The following is a 21,103-nucleotide window of genomic DNA, read 5'->3' as shown; positions in this document are numbered from 1 at the left end:
CAAAATCAGAATGTTGACATGAAATACATTTTTAATTTTTTTTTGAAGTGGGGTTATTTTTAAGAGAATTTTTTTACCTCAATTATTTATAAAAAGAACTTCGTATTTAATATCATAACCTAATGAAATCACTTGCCTCATATTATCATATCGTTCAAGAAGGTTTTTGGTATAAATACAAGTAGCATTTTTGTGTATAATAATATCCCAGATTATCAAGATTGTTTTAAAAATGTGATTTTTGATAGAATTGAACTTAACTTTGAATTATGCAAAATGAAATTGCAATTATTAAACTAAAACTCCAATATCAAGGAATAAAGTACATAATCTAAAAAGGGAAAATATCTACTTTACTCCAAATTTGTTTCAAAAGGTCGTTACACATTTAAATTGTGCGCGCGTTTTCTAACTGCTAATTTTGTCTTAAGATAGTCTAATAACTCCCTGGAAATATAGAATCAATCTTGTTAAAGATGGTATTTATATACTTTTCATCACATTATCGACATATCAGCGCCACGTCAAAATGCTATTTTGTTTTATTTATTCATTCCATTTTCCTTTTTTTTCATTACCTCTTCAAAATGCAAGTATGTATTTTCCCTAATTTAAATTTTTCGTAAACTGCAATTATCTTGACTCTTGAATAGTATTGATCTAACATGATTTATATAAAGTAAAACTATTAATAAAGTATATCGACTCTCATCTGTTGTCCTAGATTATCAAGATTGTTTTGAAAACGAAATTTTTGATAGAATTAAACTTAATTTGAATTATGCAAAATGAAATTGCAGTTATTAAACTAAAAGTCCAATCTCGAAGAACAAAGTACAGAATCTAAAAGGGTTAATGTATACTTTACTCCTCTAAATTTATTTTTAAAATTCAGGTACACCTCTAAATTTCGCGCACATTTTTTAACTTCTGATTTTGTCTTTAGTGAGTCTAATAACTCCCTGAAAATATTAATCGATCTTACTATAGATTATATTGTACACTTTCAGTTACACCTCTAAATTTCGCGCGCATTTTTTAACTTCTGATTTTGTTTTTAGTGAGTCTAATAACTTCCTGAAAATATTAATCGATCTTGCTATAGATTATATTTATACACTTTCCATCATATTATCGTCGTACCAGTGCCACATTAAATGACATTTTATTTTATTTGTTCATTCTTTTTTTGTGTTTTATTTATTCCCTCTTCAAATGTAAGTACGCATTTTTTCCAAATTTAATTTTTTCGTAAAGTGTTGTTGTCTTAAACTCTTGAATAATATTGATTTAACATGAGTTATATCGAGTAACATAATTAATAAAGATTCATATATCGTCTCTAACATGTTGTGATTGAGATGTAATAATTATTATTACAATCATTCTCATTTGAAATTATTCTACATAATAGGCAAAATATAAAACTAATCAGCCGGTTCGCGGTAATTGTATCTGCTAGCCGAAAACTATATAATATATGCATTTAAGATCACAACCTAAAGAAATCACTTGCTATCATGAAGGTTTACTGGAGAATTCAGAGATTCGTTCAAGAAGGTTTTTGGTATAAACATTAGTAGCATTTTTTGTGTATTAATATCCTAGATTATCAAGATTGTTTTAAAAATGAGATCTTTTTGTGGTAAAATTGAACTTAAATTTGAATGATGCAAAATGAAACTGCAATTATTAAACTAAAACTCCAATCTCAAGGAACAAAGTACATAATCTAAAAGGAATAATATCTACTTTACTCCTCCAAATTTGTTTCAAAAAGTCGTTACACGTCTATTTTTGGCGCGCATTTTCTAACTGCTAATTTTATCTTAAGTGAATCTAATAACTCCCTGAAAATAAAGAATCAATCTCGATAATCACATTATCGCCACATCAATGCCACATCAACTGCCATTCTATTTCATTTATTATTCGCTCTTTTTTCTTGTTTTATTTTCATTCCCTCCTCAAATGCAAGTACGTATTTTTCCAAATTTTAAAATTTCGTAAAATACAATTGTCTTAAACTCTTGAATAATATTGATCTACCATGAGTTATATATATGATTAATAAAGATTCATGTATCGACTCTAATCTGTTGTGATTGAGACGTAATAAGGCAAAATAATAAGGCAAAATATTTTCTACATAATAAGGCAAAATATAAATTTGATCGGTCGATTGAAACTAATTGCATTCGCTAGCCGAAAACTGTGTAAAATATGTATATTTTTCTATATAATATAAATATACATGAAAATATATTTTTTATCAGCTATTATATTTGGAGACCGACTAAAAATATATATTCCTGTATATAATAACCCCCCCCCCCCTTCCCAAACCTGACCCACTAATAGCTACAGCCCATGACATCAAACCCATATAACCTTCCAAATATATGCCGTATAACATCCATTGTATCCTTCACTTTCTTACCTGCAACTTTAACGCCCAGAAAAACAATCATCAAAACAAGGCGATAATCACTAACCTGTAAGTTTATACGTAGTTTGATTGTGTTATTTCATATGAATTCCATCAATTTTATAACAAAAAAAATCTTGAAAAATTCGATCTTTTATTTGTTTGTTTAAGTTTTGTGTTTTCCATTTTGGGGTTTCAGTTTAAATTTTGGTATAGCTCATGAAATTCTCAGCTGGGTTTAAAAGAAAAGTATACCGATTATCTAAATTTATATTAATTCCATCAATTGGTCAAAAAAAAATCTGAAAATTTCAATCTGTTTTAACAACCTTTGTGTTTTCCTTTTTTTTTTTCCAGGTTCATTTTGGATTTTAGTGTAGTTCTTTAAATTTCCTAAAAATGGGTTCTAAAGAGAAGTATACAAGAACCAATAGAAGACCAAGATCAGTAAAAACTGAACATGATCATAATACCCATAACATCAGTAATGGTAATTCTGTATTTTCTGAATCTGGGCTTAGCCCATTGGGCCCAATTAAGCCCAATGCAGATGGGGGTGATGAGAGTGGTTGGGGTTACTGTACTGAGGAACAATTAGAAGAAATCTTGTTACAAAATTTGGAGATTTTGTATAGTGAAGCTATTAATAAGCTTATTGGTTTAGGTTATGATGAAGATGTGGCTATGAAAGCTATATTGAAAAATGGACATTGTTATGGTGGAATGGATGTTTTGACTAATATATTGCACAACTCGTTGTCGTATTTAAATAACGGGAGTAGTGTTTCGAAATTGGAGGATTCAGAGCATTGTTTTGTTGATTTGAGGCAGTTGGAAGAATATTCGTTGGCGGGTATGGTTTGCTTGTTGCAGCAAGTTAAGCCACATTTGAGTAAAGGGGACGCGATGTGGTGTTTGTTAATGAGTGATCTTCACGTAGGTCGGGTGAGCGTGATGGAAATTCCTGCTCCAAGTAATGGGAATGGTTGTGTTAATGGGTCGGTGAGTGGGAGTGGTAATGTTGAGGGTGTTGGCATGGGTCCTGTTGGGGTTGTGCCCGCTATGTGTAGGTTTCATGGTGGTTGGGGTTTTGGGAGTGGTGGTGCTAATAATGCGTTTCCGTTGAATAGGTCATTCGGGTATGCTGTCTCGGATTCTAATTCGCAAAAAGAGATTGAGTGTCCGAAGAGGTTTAATCTTACTCCTTCGATGAAAACTTTGCTGAAGAGGAATGTAGCTGCATTTGCTGCGGGATTTAGGTCAAACCCGAAATATATGCAGAATCAGTCACAGGCTTGTCCTAGTTCTTTGGCTGACGGGGATCAATCATGTGGAAGTGAATCAGGGGTTGAAAGTGGACTTGCACAGTCGGGGGACTCTCATGCTTCGAAAAGCCAAGATGTGGTTAACTCTGTCGTAGGTAAATTTCGTGATTTGAATCTTGACGGGAATACAGAGAAGGGAAATGGGCAGCTGGACCAGAAAGATGAGATGATTCTAAGTTTGATCGATCAAATAAAGGATCTTGAGAAGCAGGTCAAGGAACGGAAAGATTGGGCGCACCAAAAAGCAATGCAAGCTGCAAGGAAGCTTAGCAATGACTTGACGGAGCTTAAGACGTTGAGGATGGAAAGAGAGGATACCCAAAGATTAAAGAAGGGTAAACAAGCTTCCGAAGATACTACCATGAAGAGGCTAGCAGAAATGGAGAATGCTCTAAGAAAAGCCAGCGGCCAAGTTGACCGTGCAAACTTGGCTGTAAAAAAGCTTGAGAATGAGAATGCAGAAATCAGGGCAGAGATGGAGGCTTCTAAGTTAAGCGCATCAGAATCTGCAAAAACATGTATGGAGGCTGCTAAGAGAGAGAAGAAGTGCATTAAGAAGCTTGGAGTTTGGGAGAAACAGAAAAAGAAGCTGCAGGAGGATATTGCAGCAGAGAAACAAAAGATTTCAGATGTACAAAAGCAGCTGGTTCAGGTAGAGGCAGCTCAAAAGGAAGCTGAGGTTTGCTCTTTCTTCTCTTTTTTCCCTTGATGTTTACTTGTTATTGGTGATCTTGCAATGGAAATGCAAACAATTCTGTTCGACATTTTACATCACTCAATGAGAATCGGTTTAAGATTCTTGTGTCCTTCTCATGTTAGGATGCCCTCTTTGCATCCAAGTTAGTTATTAGGTGCATACCGTTGGTGCTTCATAAAGGCTTAAGTCATTATTGTAAGCATTTTTTGTGCTGGCCTCAGATATTTCCGTTCTTCCGTAGAAAACTTTTGCCTACTGGGTTCACGAGGTACCTGAATGGTTAGAATATATAGACATTACATCAGAATTTAGCTTGTTGAGAGAAGATGTGTCATGTATTAAGTTTTATTTTGGATCTTATATTTCTTTTTCTCTCTCACGTTCTTGTTGATAAGGGAGTTGTATTTTCGTTGTGAAATCTCTCCCTATGTGGCCTTTGCAAACCATAACCAGTCCTAAGTCACAATTATCTTAACTCTTAGAGTGCCCCCAAACTACTTTTGCCTGTGTTCAACCATAGCTAGTTTTAAGTCGGGATAAAGGGAGAGGATTGTGGTATGTTGACATCCCGCTTAAAATTAGACCTATTATATATTTACGAAAAAGGTCTAAAATTATGTGAGGAATTTGCATCCAAGGGTGTGACCTAGTGGTCAATGAAGTGGGTTAGAACTATGAAACCTCAGGTTCAGTTCCCAGCACAGACAAAAAACACTAGGTGATTTCTTTTCATCTGTTTGGTAGATAGAGTTACCTGGTACCTGTTGCTGGTGGAAGTAACAGGTATCCCGTGGAATTAGTTGAGGTGCGCGCAAGCTGGTCCCGGCACCACAGTCATAAAAAGAGAAAATTATGTGAGGAATGTGATCATACCACCACTTCCCATTAGAACTCCAAACTTAAGCATGCCTGGACGAGATAGTACTAGGATGAGTGATTTCCAGGGAAGTCCTTGTGTTGTATAACTTGCTGACCCAGTGTTGTAAATAGCGAGCGCTACAGCGCTAAAAGCGTGTAGCGACGCGAGGCGAGACAGTGTTGCCATTCTGGGTTGTTGCGATGCGAAGAAGAAAAAGCAAGCGCCTCTGCCTGTGTAGCGAGAGGCGCTGCGAGGCGTCACTATTCGAAAATAACGGAAGAAAAGGCAGCTATTTTTACTAAAACACAAAATTAGGGCTTGGGTTTCACTTCTTACAAGCAGCGATCACTTCTTCTCCTTCAGCGACAAAATTAGGGCTTGGGTTTCACATCTTCTTCTTCTTCTCCCATCATCAGCCATTAGCGACCACTTCGGGTATGTAACTTTCTTTTCTTTTCTTCTTCTTCTCCTTTCTTCTTCTTCGGTGATCGGCTCTTTCAGCTCTGGTTTTCTTCTTCTGTCTTTGCTCTATTTTTCTTCTTCTTTCTTGCTCTGTTTTTCTTCTTCTTTCTTTGCTCTGTTTTTCTTCTTCTTTCTTTGCTCTGTTTCTCGACCGGAGCTTAATTTTTTTTTTTTGGGTTCTGTTTTTGGACATTGACCAGAGGCAGAGCAGAGGCAGTAACCCTTTTTTTTTGTTTGCTCTGAGCAGAGGCAGTAACCCTTTCTTTTTGTTTGCTCTGTTTTTTCAATTATAGACTTATAGTTATTGAGTTTTTAGTTATATGTATATAATATTTTATGTTTTTGTATAAATTGTCGTTTCACATCAAAAAGGCGAGCGCTTCGCTGCGCGCCTCTCGCCTCAGTGAAGCTGGCCCTCATCGATATTTGTCGCCGCACACTATCCAAAACACTGTGCTGACCCCAACTAGTTGAGATTGACGCATGCGTGCTTGGCAAGATTACTACTAGAATGGGTGATCCTGAAGTCACCTTGTTGTATTCCATGTGGACCCAAACTAGTTGGAATTGAGGAGTAGTTGATTGCTAAAAACGACAGCCCGGTGTACAAGGCATCCCGCGTTCATGCAGGGTCGGGGAAAGGCTGCACTCCAAGGGTTGTGATGTATGCAGCCTACCCTAACACAAACGTTAGTGGCGGATTCTACGGCTCAAACCCGTGACTTACAGGTCACACGGAGACAATTTTACCGTTGTTCCAAGGCATCCGCTTCTTGATTGATACTCTAAACTGATATAGACATATAAATAGCTATTCTCCTGTTTCATGACAAATATATTCATCTCCCAAAGACGAGATAGTTTTACTTGTGTGGTAGACTTCCTGAAATTATCTTCTGAAGTTCAAATATTCAATGGATTTTGCAGATCATCAGAAACCTTATGTTTTCCTTTTTTCCAACAGTAAATTGTAAGCTATAGCTATTTATCACTATGAAATTGAATAATAAAAATATGGTGTTTTATGGTAGAAGCTTCAGTTTCTTTTGACACATCAATCGGCAACCTCAGTTTTATTTTGTAAGAGTGGATGTGTCTATTTGTTTTGAAAGACTCGTTTGTTCATTCATGTTCAGAAACATTTAAAAGCATAGATATCCATTCTTATCTGAAGAGGGGAAATAGGATGAAAAGAAATGTGCTTCGATTCATTTTCATTTTGCCTGAATTCTTGCCACTGTATTCCTTTAATTGTTGAACAATAGCAAGTTTCTTTAATTGCTCAAAATTTGTCAATTCGTTATGTTATCAATTTTTATCAGGCAAAGTGGAGGCAGGAACAGAAGGCTAAGGAGCAAGCCGTGGCACAAGTAGAGGAAGAACAACGTCTCAAAGAAGCAGCCGAGGCTACTAACAAAAGAAAGCTTGAGGCGTTGCGGCTGAAGATAGAAATAGACTTCCAGCGGCACAAGGATGACCTCCAACGGCTTGAACAGGATCTTTCTCGGCTTAAAGCGTCTACTGAGCTGCAGAATCAGTCTGCTAATTTAGCAACAGGTAACTCTAACGGTGAACAGCCCCACGCTGATATTGCAAGGATGTTACATGAGTTGGACAGATTGGAGAATTCTTCCGAGAAGGGTAGCTCCGATAGGGAGTGTTTAATTTGCAAGAAGGATGAAGTTTCAATTGTCTTCCTACCTTGCGCTCATCAAGTTATGTGCGCGAATTGTAATGACAAAGGGAAGAAGGGTAGGGCTAAATGTCCGTGCTGTGGTGTTCCAATTGAACAGAGGATCAGGGTCTTTGGTGCAACCTCATAGGCCTCATCCCAAATGCTCATAAATTATCTTTTGGAGGTTTAGACAATATTCAAGTTACTGTATTGTCTTAAACATATGCTTATGCTTGATTGAGTCAGCATAATAAATAAACAGCTGCCAAGTTGGTGTATTTTGCTGCAATGATGTTTGCTTATTAGAGGTCTTAACAAATGTCCTTTTCTCTTTAAGATGTGGTTCTCATCTTAGAATTTATCTAGGCTGGAATGTGGATACTATGTACCAATCTATTTATGATATGGAACTAGAGTTGATGAATATCTAACTACTAGTTAGAGGGAGGTAGCAGGTATTCGATAGAATAGTCAGGTGTGTGCAAGCTGGTACGGTCGTCACTGTTATAACAACAATAGGCCATACTGATAGACCGTTGGCTCACAAAAAGCAGCCTTACCTTACTTGTGCAACCCTACTAATGAGGTTTGAGGAGGGTAGTGTTTGCGTAGTCTTACTCCTACCTTGTGAAGGTGGAGACTGTTTTTGATAGACCCTTGTTCGGAAAAAGCAATATTGTGGCAACTAGCTGTCATAGTACTATTCTTTGTGAAGGTAGAGAGACTGTTTTCGATAGATTTTCGGCTCAAAAAAAGCAATATTGCGGCAGCTAGTTATCATAGTACTATTCTTTGAAAGTGCGAGTAGTGTCATTCTAAACAGACTTGACTATAAGATTTTAATAATTATATTTTTTTTATATAAGTGAATTATTTAATTTTTTTTGAGTGAAAGAAAGTCTAGGAGTTTCTCCTTCATATGAAAAAACACAGAAGGGAGGGAAATTAATTCAAACCTGTTCTCCTTTCTACTTTAAACTAATTTAAGACTTACTGTAAGATACTTTTAATAGCAGAATTATTATTTAATCAAGTAATACAATATCCATATTCCACACCAACAATATATTACGTACAATATCCATGTCACTTTATAATTTATTTTTGTAACTCATTACATGATTTCACAGGGAGAAATAACAGATGCGATATATACATCTTATATTTACTGACTTAAAATCTTTGATCAATTTCAACTTGAAAGTTTCAATTGGACGATCGACACATGGCACAATATTAACTGTTGATTTGGGAGAGGTGAAGTTGAGGTACACGAGAAAGAATCAAAGAGTCAATTTTAATTTCCATTTCCAGCTTTTGTAATAATTCACATTAGGTTAACAAATAAGAACCAGAAGAGCCATACCTAGTAGCTAGTAAAAATTCAACCACTTTTAGCCCTTTGCCCCTTTCACAGCAAATAGCTCGTGATCTAAAAAGCTTTGATATTTTCATGCAATAATTTCAACTCATATTGGAAGGGCTTGCACCACAATTGTGCTAAGAGTTTATAACAATGTAAAGTTTTTTTTTTTTACATTGGTAGGTTATATATATTAACCTATACAACAACACGTACATTTACATATCAAACTTAGCATGGTCAGAGGCGGAGCCGGATTTTGAATCTTATGAGTTCTAAATTCTAGGATAGCGACATAAAGTGTTAGTAATATATTTAGTAAAATTTTTAGTACAAATATAAGTTTAGATTAAAGTTACTGATTTCGATCGAACCCATACTTTAGCTCTGCTCTTGAACATGATAACATGAAAAATAGAATAATAACATGCTATAATTGTCTAAATTATATTGATAGTATGAATATATGGTATATATATATATATATCCCAAACTCTTCCAATATTGCAGGTGGTGTAAATAAAGCTAACTAATGTTGATAATATATAGTATATACATTACTATTTTTTCCACATCTGCCGAAGCTATTGAAGCAGCTCCCGCACCGATTAATTTTAAACCTTTTAATATTATATAATAGTAATAAAGAAACTTCCAACATTATAAAATTCCATTTTCTATAATAATAAATTATAGAAAATTCTAATCACCTCCTTGCACCAACTTTTTCCACATAAGTTGGTTATAATTTCTTCTTTCTTGTCTATATTGACTTTATATATGTCTATTTAAAAAGCTAATGAACATATTTAATGTCTCAAACTACTTTATTGAGAAACATGTGAATATAGTAACGTCACAAATCTCTTTTCTCCATGTTATAAAGCAATGAAAGCCCTTCTCAATAAGTTGTAGTAACATAGCCTTTCAAGAAAATATAGCCTCAATTTTTTTATATTTTTGCATGGCCTAGCCATTTTTTAACTGAAGAAAATACGAAATCTCCACTTATTTTCTTATCAATATTCACCAATATGGGAGTGGAAATGGAGGTGAGTGGAGATAATAATACTAATTGGGTACCAATTATGAAGAAAAGAATGAATATTCTTGGGAAAAAAATGAAAAATTTTCCAAAAATAACATGGAAAACAATTTGGAAAGTTGGCAAAGATGATCCAAGAAGAGTTATTCATTCACTCAAAGTTGGTTTTTCTTTGACATTGGTTTCATTGTTATATTTAATGGAGCCATTGTTCAAAGGTTTTGGAAGTAGTGCTATTTGGGCCGTCATGACTGTGGTTGTTGTTCTTGAATTCACAGCAGGTAAAGTTTTTTTCCTTTTTCTTTTACGTTAGAGTTTAACTTATATATACCGACAACAGTGGCGAAGCTGCTCAATGAAGGGATTCAATTGATTCCCTTTTATCGAAAAACTATGCTCGCAAATTGAGTAACAACTTTTTCTTGCATGTATATAAGGTTTTGAATCCCCTTGGCATCAGTGGCGATGCCACATGGTCATTGACCACCCTTCATTGAAAAATTACATTATGTACATAAGTAAAATATCACGTTTTTGAAGTATATAATATATTTTGAACATCCTTTGTCGGGAATGTTTTTCACTTTTTTTAAATTTGAACATCCTTGGAGAAATTTCTAGCTTTGCCACTGCTTGACATATGAAAAACTTTTAATTTATCAACAGGGGGTTCAAAAATTAAAATAAAAGTTACACGTCGGAATCCTAGTTATGACATTCTTGCATTTTTCTGAATCCTTTTATTAAGATTCCTAGCTCCGCCACTAAATGACAATGTAAAGAATTTTCATACTATCTGTTTATTTGAATCTGTTGTAGAAAGTAATCTGATGAATGCCTTAGTTTTCAGGTTACTAACCTCGCTTATTATAGACGTATGATTACCTATAGTTATCTTTCAGGTGAATTGATAATATAAAAAATCTTTTTCGTGTACTTCCTAATATTTTTCTCTTATTTTTAAATGATAGGGGCAACATTATGCAAAGGTTTAAATAGAGGATTGGGAACACTATTAGCAGGATCATTGGCATTCTTGATTGAATACGTTGCCACAGAATCTGGCCACATATTTCGAGCAATATTCATTGGAGCCTCAGTTTTTTTCATTGGTAAGTTTCATGTTATTATATCAAGTTTGATATAAAGAGTTATTTATTCTCTATATTTGGATTTTCCTTGGTTCCAACTACTATTTATAACATCACTAAAGGTTGTGGCGGGGTGAAAAGTATACCCCTCTATCCTTAACTAGAGATCTCAGGCATGGCGGAATCACATTCAACCGAGGGGTGTCAACCGACACTCCTTCATGGAAAAATTACACTGTATTGCTAGATAAAAAATTAATTTTATGTATACTATACATTGAATCCCTTTCATTTTACAGCGTATTTAAAATTTTATATTTTGATACCCTTTAGTGAAAATTTTGGCTCCGCCACTAATCTCAAGTTCGAACTCTCGGAATGGAATTGCCTTTGGTAGGGAGGCTTTACCACCAAAAAGTGGACTTCCCATTACGAATATAGATTAGTCAGGTTTCGAAGCTAATACCAAACATCGGGTGAAAAACAAGAAAACACTAATATTAATATTGAGGCATTTGCTCATGACTAATTGTTATTTGATTATTTTCAATTTTTACAGGAGCTGCAGCTACGTACATGAGGTTTTTCCCCTACATAAAGAAAAATTATGACTATGGTGTGGTCATATTTCTCTTGACGTTCAACTTGATCACAGTATCAAGCTATCGTGTTGATAACGTGTTAAGAATTGCGCACGAGCGCTTCTATACTATAGCTATTGGTTGTGGTATATGTCTTCTCATGAGCCTATTGATACTTCCAAATTGGTCAGGAGAAGACCTTCATAATTTCACTGCTGCTAAATTTGAAGGCTTAGCAAAATCTATTGAAGGTATGGCCAAATTTAGAAATGGAACAAGCACAATGTATTTTCATTATATATATATATATATATATATATATATATATATATATATATATATATATATATATATATATATATATATATATATATATATATATATATATATATATATATATATATATATATATATATATATATATATATATATATATATATATATATATATATATATATATATAGGAGGTTGTCTATCTTATTTTTTGGATTACTAATTTTACTTATTATTATGAGCAGTTACCTATAATTATTTTTGTGCAAATTATTTTTACACTATCAGTTGTGAGAAGTCAAACGAGTCTTAATTTTTTTTCTCATATTCTGTATTAGCAAGTGCTTTATATGTCTCTCTCGTGGGCGCGACACACACACATAGACTAGTGACGAAGCCATAAATTTCATTTAGGATGTTCAAACTTGAAATAAGTAAAAAAATTCTCAATAAATTAAAGGGTGTTCTATAGTATATGTTATATTTATACAAAATTAGAAAATAAAACTAGTAAAATATATATATATATATATATATATATATATATATATATATATATATATATATATATATATATATATATATATATATATATATATATATATATATATATATATATATATATATATATATATATATATATATATATATATATATATATATATATATATATATATATATATATATATATATATATATATATATATATATATATATATATATATATATATATATATATATATATATATATATATATATATATATATATATATATATATATATATATATATATATATATATATATATATATATATATATATATATATATATATATATATATATATATATATATATATATATATATATATATATATATATATATATATATATATATATATTCACTAAATGTATATGTAATAATATTCTAAAAGAAATAACATGTATATATATATATATATAATGGATTTATAATTTATATATAAATGACAGTGCAGAAAAAAATTTCGATGCATTTTATCCTGCTATAGCAAGTAAGATAGCTTTATTCTCTAGGTTACTAAATACTAATCACACTTATAAGTTATAATGTATAGTTATTTGTAAATATATTTTAGGCAATTTGATAGTGCAAGAATTATTTTACACAGTCAGTTTATAGAAGGTGTATCATGTATTCATATATAATAAACCCAAAAGCGCCTTGAAAATAGTACGAGATAAACGTCAATTTGAGACAATAAGTAAAACCTTAATTAGAATATATGTTGCTAGGACTCGGGTGCGAAAGCTGATCCGGGTGTATATTTAGAGGTCGGGATCCTTCATAATCTAGATTTTAAGATTTGGGGATATGGTTCAAGGTATGGATACGGGTACAAAAATTTAAAATTTTAAAAATAGATATACATAAATTATCCAAAATTATGAGTTATTATGTGGAAAACTTATATGTTGTGAAGTGCAGCCACTAATCAATCTTTCATTCTGAGAATTTTTCAAGTTGTACGCACTAGGCACTAGCAGACAACAACTAAAATTCACTCTTTCATTCTTTATTTTTCATCATATTTGTCTATGGATTATGGTCATAGTACCCGATCTCGATTGATCACACCTGATAAGAGTCTCGTACCGTTACCAATACCAGTGTCGTGTGGACACCGACGGCTAAAATGAACAATTCGCGTAACATAAATTCTACCCTACATATCTAGACCCAAATTAACATAGTAGTTGAATGGATACTATTCATGTAAAATTCTGCGTACGCTACTGTCTGTATATAACCAAAATTAATCTGAGTGGAACAGGCATTATACGCGAGTTGGGAGCCAAGGCATTCGAGACATTGTTACAGATTTCCATGGCAGCAATATGTTAAATTGGGGAATGTTCTTCGCCATTTTGGATACACAATTGTAGCTCTACATGGATGTCTCCAAACTGAAATTCAGGTACAATTTTCTTGGGATCTTTACACAAATACTCGATCAGATTTACTGTTTAATTTTCATAATCGTTATACATAGACTATATACTGATTATATAACAGTCCTACACATGTTAATTATGCATATATTATATATCCATCCCAGTTATTTTTAGTCCAGGAGGTTGACTTGACGACTATTTAAGTTAATTCTTCAACTTTCTTCCTCCACACGTAAAGTTCTTTTTCACGATCAGTGTACGAAGTAATAACTTATAATAATATGTTAATAGTATTATTTTTATTTATTACCACTTTACAAATGACCTAATTTTGTAAATATTATTTATATTGTCAGTGCATAGAACTTAAACTCTTAATTGAATTTTTATTCAGACGCCTCGATCGGTTCGAGCAATGTTCAAAGATCCATGTATCAGACTAGCTGGAGAAGTTACAAAAGCTTTAAAAGAATTAGGAGATAGTATAAGATATCGTCGTCAATGTTCACCAGAAATACTATCCGATCACCTCCACGAAGCTTTACAAGACCTAGATAATGCCATAAAATCCCAACCAAAACTCTTCATTGGGTCCAAAAATAATTCCAACAAGTTAGCCCTAGCAACAATCGGCATACAGTCAGGTGCACTGAACTCCCGGAGGGTCACTTTATCGAGCGTAAAGACCGATACGTCCGCGTTGCTCGAGTGGAAATCCAAAAGGGGTAGCACTAATGAAAATAATGAGAGAAAATCTTTGAGGCCTACATTGAGTAAGATTGCTATTACTAGTCTTGAATTTTCGGATGCTTTGCCATTTGCTGCATTTGCTGCTTTATTAGTTGAAATTGTTGCAAGGCTTGATCTTGTTATTGAAGAAGTTGAAGAATTGGGAAGAATTGCTCATTTCAAAGAGTATAATAATTCTCAAGATGATGATCATAATGTTGTTGTGGATATTGAAAAACATGCAATGCCTTTGAGAAATGAATTGCCAACCCATGCAGGAGATTAAAACGTTCTTTGGCGTCGAGGGAATTGCACGAATAGAAATTCAAAAAAGAATCGATCTGATTCAGGTTATAATCTTTATGGAATTCCCGAAATTATTACTAGAAAGTCAACCACGCAGATCGACAATATGATGTGGTTTGAAAAAAATGAGGAAGAAACTATAGAGAAAAAATCTATGGTTTTATAGTTGATATCTATTGATTAGAGAAATGCACTAAAGGACGTGTTTGTGATTGATGACTGTTTTCCCTTATTTTTGGTTGAAATGATGTAACATCGTATCTATTAATTTGGAGAATATCTACTTTCACTCTTAAATAAAACTAGATGAATTTAATATTCAAGTGACAAAACCCATAGCTCTTCTTTCTTTCCCTCTTGCCCTATTTTTCCTAGAATTTCGTCGGACAAGAGAGAGTTGCTCAAGTGAAAAGCACCCTTCACCTCCAACCTTGTCCCGAATTTGTTTGATGCAATTCAGATTTTGAGAATCGATTGAGTTTTTGTTTACCACAATTTTTATGCTAATTGAATTGCTAACTATTGTGACTTATAATATTTTTTTGATTTAAAAAATAAACTTCAAGAATATATGCTGAATTCGCGGTCAAAATTAAAAAATTGACTCTCTAAATTCGAACAACATCAAACAAAATTGGGACCGAGGGAGTAATTTTTTACTTTTATGATTAATTTATGAAAGAGAAAGGTAAGGGGTTAGTAGAATGGAGAGAGAGAGACCTAAACCTACCGGTTTGGCTTAGGTCTTTCCATATGGATTCACTATTTTTTTTAGCCGATATTCATAAATTTTATATATTCGTCGAATATTTTTAGATTAAGCGGTTTGGTGGAAGGCTATATTTAGGTTCATTCTTCTTCCATATATCTTATTCCTTAAATATGGATTACTTTAGGAATTTTTACATTCCTATACCATATAGGAAACCTTATTACCCTCAATGTTTAAGTTTTGATATAATTATATTTAATATACCAAATTATCAATTCTATACCATAGTGTATTTTAAGGGTACAATTAATGCAGCGTATATCCCTCCTTAATTCAAGGTACCGTATATCCCACCCTTCCCACGTTTCTCTCTCCCAAACCCTCACCCTCACTCACGTTTTAGTGAGGGATTTCTTTTCTTCATGCCCTATTTTTTCCTTCATATGTTTTTGGTTCAGATACCAGGAGAATCTTTGACACCAGTACTTCTACATATTTAACTTGTAACATGGTCTGTTAATACTAAAATTAGAACTGTTCACTAGGCGTTCCGTTCTTTGAAATCTATGTAGCTTATCAGTTTAGAAATTGATTCCTGGGCTTCCAGAATGAGCATTACTTTACGTTTCAGTTGTGTAAAATATCCAGAACACAATTCTTTCGGGTTGGAGTTGAAGGATGTTTTAGTTAAATTCATTCAGATCTGCGAAATCTGTTGTTCCCAGGCTTCCACTAGCTGGACACTCTTCTTTTGCGTTGGATATTTTTGCACATTATATGTACATGTTGTCACAAACTTTAACTTAGCTCCATGTGTTATTTCAATATTATTCTTCTTAAATCATAAAGATTCGTCCAATCTCATAAATGGCAATGTCTTTTACTGCAGAGTAACTTTTAGTATGTACTTCTGTTTCATGCAAACCATTTGACTTAGTTGGCTAGTCAGGATCTGAAGAGCTCCTTGTTTCCAATTTTTTTTTTTTTAAATTTAATCTATGACCAAAGAACATAATTGCGTTTTTTGTAGAAGATTTTGTAGAAGTTTTAGTCGTTTTGGATTTGTGAAAACAGAAAATAATGCATCTACAATCAGAATACAAATAATCTACAATTTATCTACAAAATATCTACAGACTGGGTACATTAAATTTTAATATCCCAATTCCCATTTCAATTGTAGCATAATTGGAATTTTCGATATAATTGCGTTTTTTGCAGAAGATTTGTAGAAGTTTTAGTCGTTTTTGATTTGTGAAAACAGAAAACAAAGCATCTATAATCAGAATACAAATAATCTATAATTTATCTACAAAATATCTACAAACTAGGTACATTAAATTATAATATCCCAATTTCCATTCAATTGTAGCTTAATTGGTATTTTTGACATAATTGAGTTTTTCTGCAGAAGATTTTGTAGAAGTTTTAGTCGTTTTGGATTTGTGAAAACAGAAAACAATGCATCTACAATCAAAATACAAATAATCTACAATTTATCTACAAAATATCTACAAACTGGTATATTGAATTTTAATATCCCAATTCTCATTCGATTATAGTTTAACTTGGATTTTCGACATAATTGCGTTTTTTTCAGAAGATTTGTAAAAGTTTTAGCCATTTTTGATTTGTGAAAACAGAAAACAAAGCATCTACAATCAAAATACAAATAATCTATAATTTATCTACAAAATATCTACAAACTGGGTACATTAAATTATAATATCCCAATTTCCATTCAATTGTAGCTTAATTGGTATTTTTGACATAATTGAGTTTTTCTGCAGAAGATTTTGTAGAAGTTTTAGTCGTTTTGGATTTGTGAAAACAGAAAACAATGCATCTACAATCAAAATACAAATAATCTACAATTTATCTACAAAATATCTACAAACTGGGTATATTGAATTTTAATATCCCAATTCCATTCGATTGTAGTTTAATTGGGATTTTCGACATAATTGTGTTTTTTCAGAAGATTTGTAGAAGTTTTAGCCGTTTTTATTTGTGAAAACAGAAAATAAAGCATCTACAATCAGAATACAAATAATCTACAATTTATCTACAAAATATCTACAAACTGGGTACATATTTGGAATCGACATGCTTCCCCTGAAATGTATGTTTCACATTTTTTATACATATTTTTGTCCAAAACAGTACTAAATCATCCACTTTAATACAATTTTTATACATTGTTGTTCAACTTTCATACAATAGATAAATGAATAAAAGATAAATAAATAAATAACAGTCTACAATTTTTCTACACAATATGTCTTCTTCTTCTTCTTCTTCTTCTTCTTCTTCTTCTTCTTCTTCTTCTTCTTCTTCTTCTTCTTCTTCTTCTTCTTCTTCTTCTTCTTTCAATTTGAAATTCAGTCAAAACCAAGTCTCATCTTCACCAAAACCCCTCAAAATTGAGATATAAACTCCAAACCATATTCCCGATTATTTTCAACAACACCCAATCCAAATAAATAATGATTTTTGAAAACCCAAATTTGAATTCAAAGCTTTCAAGCTTTTTAATGGCTGTCAATGGTGGAATTGCTGCTCTCTTTTCATTTGTTTTGTATTACTGAAATTTGCGATTAAGAAATAGAGAGAGATGTAGAGAGAATTTCTGGAAACAGAGTGTATCGCAAAAACAGAGTATGAAAATCTTGTTCTGCATTGTGGAAGATCAGAGTGAAGCCGACGATAATTATGGAATGTGCGTGATTTGCATGGGGGAAGATCTGAAAAATATTTAATTCCCCTTTTTTAGCGCGCAAAATAAGGAATCATAAAATTACAGTGATTCCTTATTTAATGCATTGTATATATTAGGTAGAAATACTATTAGCATGAAAGTTTCATATATGATATATATACGAAAAAGCCTCATTACTTTATAATTCGTGGGCCAATGAATTATAATCTCGGGATAAATTATAATTTTGGAACTATTTTATCTCACATTTGGTTATTGATATTAATTAGTCTTGAAAATTATTTGTACTAAAATGGGAGGATTAACAACCCGCCCATTTACCACCCCTATGTCTTAGGTCCAAGCGTTAAAATGGAATTTACTTTTCTTTTTCAGTCAAACAGAATTATTTTTTTTAGCATATGCATCTTACTTATAAAGGCAAAGTTAAAGAAAGACGATCAGAATGGAGAAGTCTACATGAGAAAACAAGATTAAAGACTATACTTACTGAGATTTTATGAAAATCTGTCATAGGAATTACAACTTTGAAATTAACAACGGCCATAATTTATTTTTATTTCTTTTAAAGTCAAAATATAAATACAGAAAATAAAGAATTGGAAAACATAAAAAATAGGGCCCTACCGGGTTCGAACCGGTGACCTCTTGATCTGCAGTCAAATGCTCTACCACTGAGCTAAGGACCCTCATGCTTGGTGCTGCTTCGACAATAATATACAACGACAATAAAGAAACCAAATGAATGCAATCCATTTTCAGTTAGTAACTTAATGAATAACTAATGTTCACATTAAAAAAGAAAAACATGATGAATTATTTATACTGGATATTTAACCTCTTAAAATATGAATAACAAGGGGAAAAAATCCAATCAAATCAAGTCATGCAAACACTAGTAAGTTATGAGACTTTAAATGTGGTAAGCAAATAATCGAAATACATACACTAATGTAATATGCATACTTCCTAACTCTACAAGTATTTTCTTCAAGAATTATATTATTGTAATATTTTTTTTTGTGGAAATAGTTTTGAAGACATATGAGAGATGATGTAGCACGGAGTTGTCTTCGGGTCAATTGGTTTTGTGGCTCTTTACAAACTTATTTTTAGTTTTATGACCCTACCTCTTTTTTTTACATATGAGAGATTCACTTTTACACACAAGAGATCTGCCTTTTAAAATTTTTTTAATTTTAAAATTGTAAAGGGGCATGATGTACAAATAGGGGTTGCATTCCTATATTTTTTGTGATTTTGATATGTTAATTACAATATGCAGAAAATTTTAGAACGATTATTAAACATTCGATTTGTATTAAATTTATCTTTCGTTTACATATATGCTGGTTCATGAAAATCCCCATCGTTATCTTTCATCTTAAATATACCCTTCGAGTAACAACTGACTAGCTTGACTCTGGCATTTGCTATAACGGTCGTATAGACTATCTATTATGGATCGAGCTGCATGCCGTAACGGTTATTATTATTATTATTATTATTATTATTATTATTATTATTATTATTATTATTATTATTATTATTATTATTATTATTATTAATAATAATAATAATAGTAATAATAATAATAATAATGACGGATTTGTATTCATGCCAGTGAACTATACGAAATTGGGCACATTTGCCCGTCGTTAAAAGATGGTCTCAATCCTGTCCTTGCCGTGTATAAGGTGGCTTACATATGCTATATTTTAGACGGACAACCCTAATAAAATAATTAGCACCAGATTTTGACACGTGTCACAATCTGATGCAATCCATCTATACCCTAATTTAAATAACAAATCAATCTGACCCATCACCCTTATTTGAATAAACCGACCCGACCTGACCTGACCCAGTACTCTATTTTAATAAACCCCAATCGATTTTATTATCTCACTTTCTCTCACCTCGCTTTCTTCTCCCAAATCCCGATTTTCCTTTCCCCATAGCTGCTCAATTAGGTTTTTTTCCCCAAATTGACACAATTTCAGAATTACTTAGGTAGGATTTATTTCTTTTCTTCGTTCTTGAAATGTCGCAAACACCGAGCTCTTCTAACCTGCGTGTAAGGAATTGTCGAAATGTTGCGCTCCATCTCACATCGTGGACTTCTAAAAATCCTGGGAGATGTTTCTTTAGGTGTTATAAACCTGATGTAAGTTAATATTTTCTTTTATATTTCAGATTTGTGTTTATAGGATTTTGTTTTTTTGAATAATAATCAAATTTAGATGTTATGTTGCAGACAACGTCATGTGGTTATTGGGAATGTGATGATGACGAATTTCATCCAAGAGCCACTATTGTCATCAACAAATTGAAAAGGGAAAAGGAAACGCTTATTGGTGAAAATGATTACTTGAAGAAAAAAGCTGACTTTTTTAGAGAGAAATCATGTATTTGAAGAAAAAAGTAGTTGTTCAGCTTGAAACTAAATCATTTAGAGATATAGTTGCTGATTTGGAGGCATTTTCTGTTATTGAAGATCTCCCTTCCCATACTGAAAATGATAGGAGATATGCAAAGAAGAGAGAAAATGTATTTGGTATGTTATTGTACTTCCTTATTGGGTTTATTGTTGGTTATGTATTACGTAGTTAAGTTATGTATGTTTTGAAATTAGATGGAATGTAATCATATTTTGTGACTATATGAATGGATGGAATGTATGATTTTATGTAAATTTTGCTTGTGTAATGGTTTGATCTTAATGTAATGAGTTTGCAACAACCTAAGTGCAAAGGTTTAACCCAAAAAGATGATTTGAGCTTATAATGTGCAGCTTAGAACGACTTTCAACAAAAGTTCTACACTTGTTAACAGTGTGTATCTGCATGAAGTTTAAATATGCCCGTCAACTAGACGCTATTGAACAAATCTACCCTCCACAGGTT

General features: G+C 32.5%; 2 protein-coding genes and 1 non-coding gene across 3 annotated transcripts; 2 read left to right on the top strand and 1 right to left on the bottom strand.

The window, feature by feature from the left end:
- Positions 1-2,361: 2,361 nt before the first annotated feature.
- Positions 2,362-7,870, top strand: LOC107805929 (MND1-interacting protein 1-like). Its single transcript, XM_016630035.2, has 3 exons — positions 2,362-2,497; positions 2,786-4,432; positions 7,094-7,870. Exons 2-3 carry the CDS (start codon positions 2,828-2,830, stop codon positions 7,592-7,594), a joined length of 2,106 nt encoding a protein of 701 aa, XP_016485521.2. The 5' UTR covers positions 2,362-2,497; positions 2,786-2,827; the 3' UTR covers positions 7,595-7,870.
- A 1,849-nt stretch (positions 7,871-9,719) lies between these two features.
- LOC107805933 (aluminum-activated malate transporter 12) lies at positions 9,720-15,098 on the top strand. The gene is made up of 6 exons (XM_075252731.1): positions 9,720-10,135; positions 10,826-10,966; positions 11,505-11,811; positions 12,915-12,963; positions 13,611-13,754; positions 14,126-15,098. Exons 1-6 carry the CDS (start codon positions 9,844-9,846, stop codon positions 14,744-14,746), a joined length of 1,554 nt encoding a protein of 517 aa, XP_075108832.1. The 5' UTR covers positions 9,720-9,843; the 3' UTR covers positions 14,747-15,098.
- A 3,716-nt stretch (positions 15,099-18,814) lies between these two features.
- On the bottom strand, positions 18,815-18,886 carry TRNAC-GCA (transfer RNA cysteine (anticodon GCA)). The gene has a single exon. It is a non-coding gene; the product is annotated as a tRNA-Cys (tRNA).
- Between the last annotated feature and the right edge of the window lie 2,217 nt (positions 18,887-21,103).

The sequence above is a fragment of the Nicotiana tabacum genome, chromosome 5, assembly GCF_000715075.1.
Source record: "Nicotiana tabacum cultivar K326 chromosome 5, ASM71507v2, whole genome shotgun sequence".
Taxonomy (NCBI): domain Eukaryota; kingdom Viridiplantae; phylum Streptophyta; class Magnoliopsida; order Solanales; family Solanaceae; genus Nicotiana; species Nicotiana tabacum.
The sequence above is the reverse complement of the archived record's forward strand: the minus strand, read 5'-3'. Positions and strand labels throughout refer to the sequence as shown.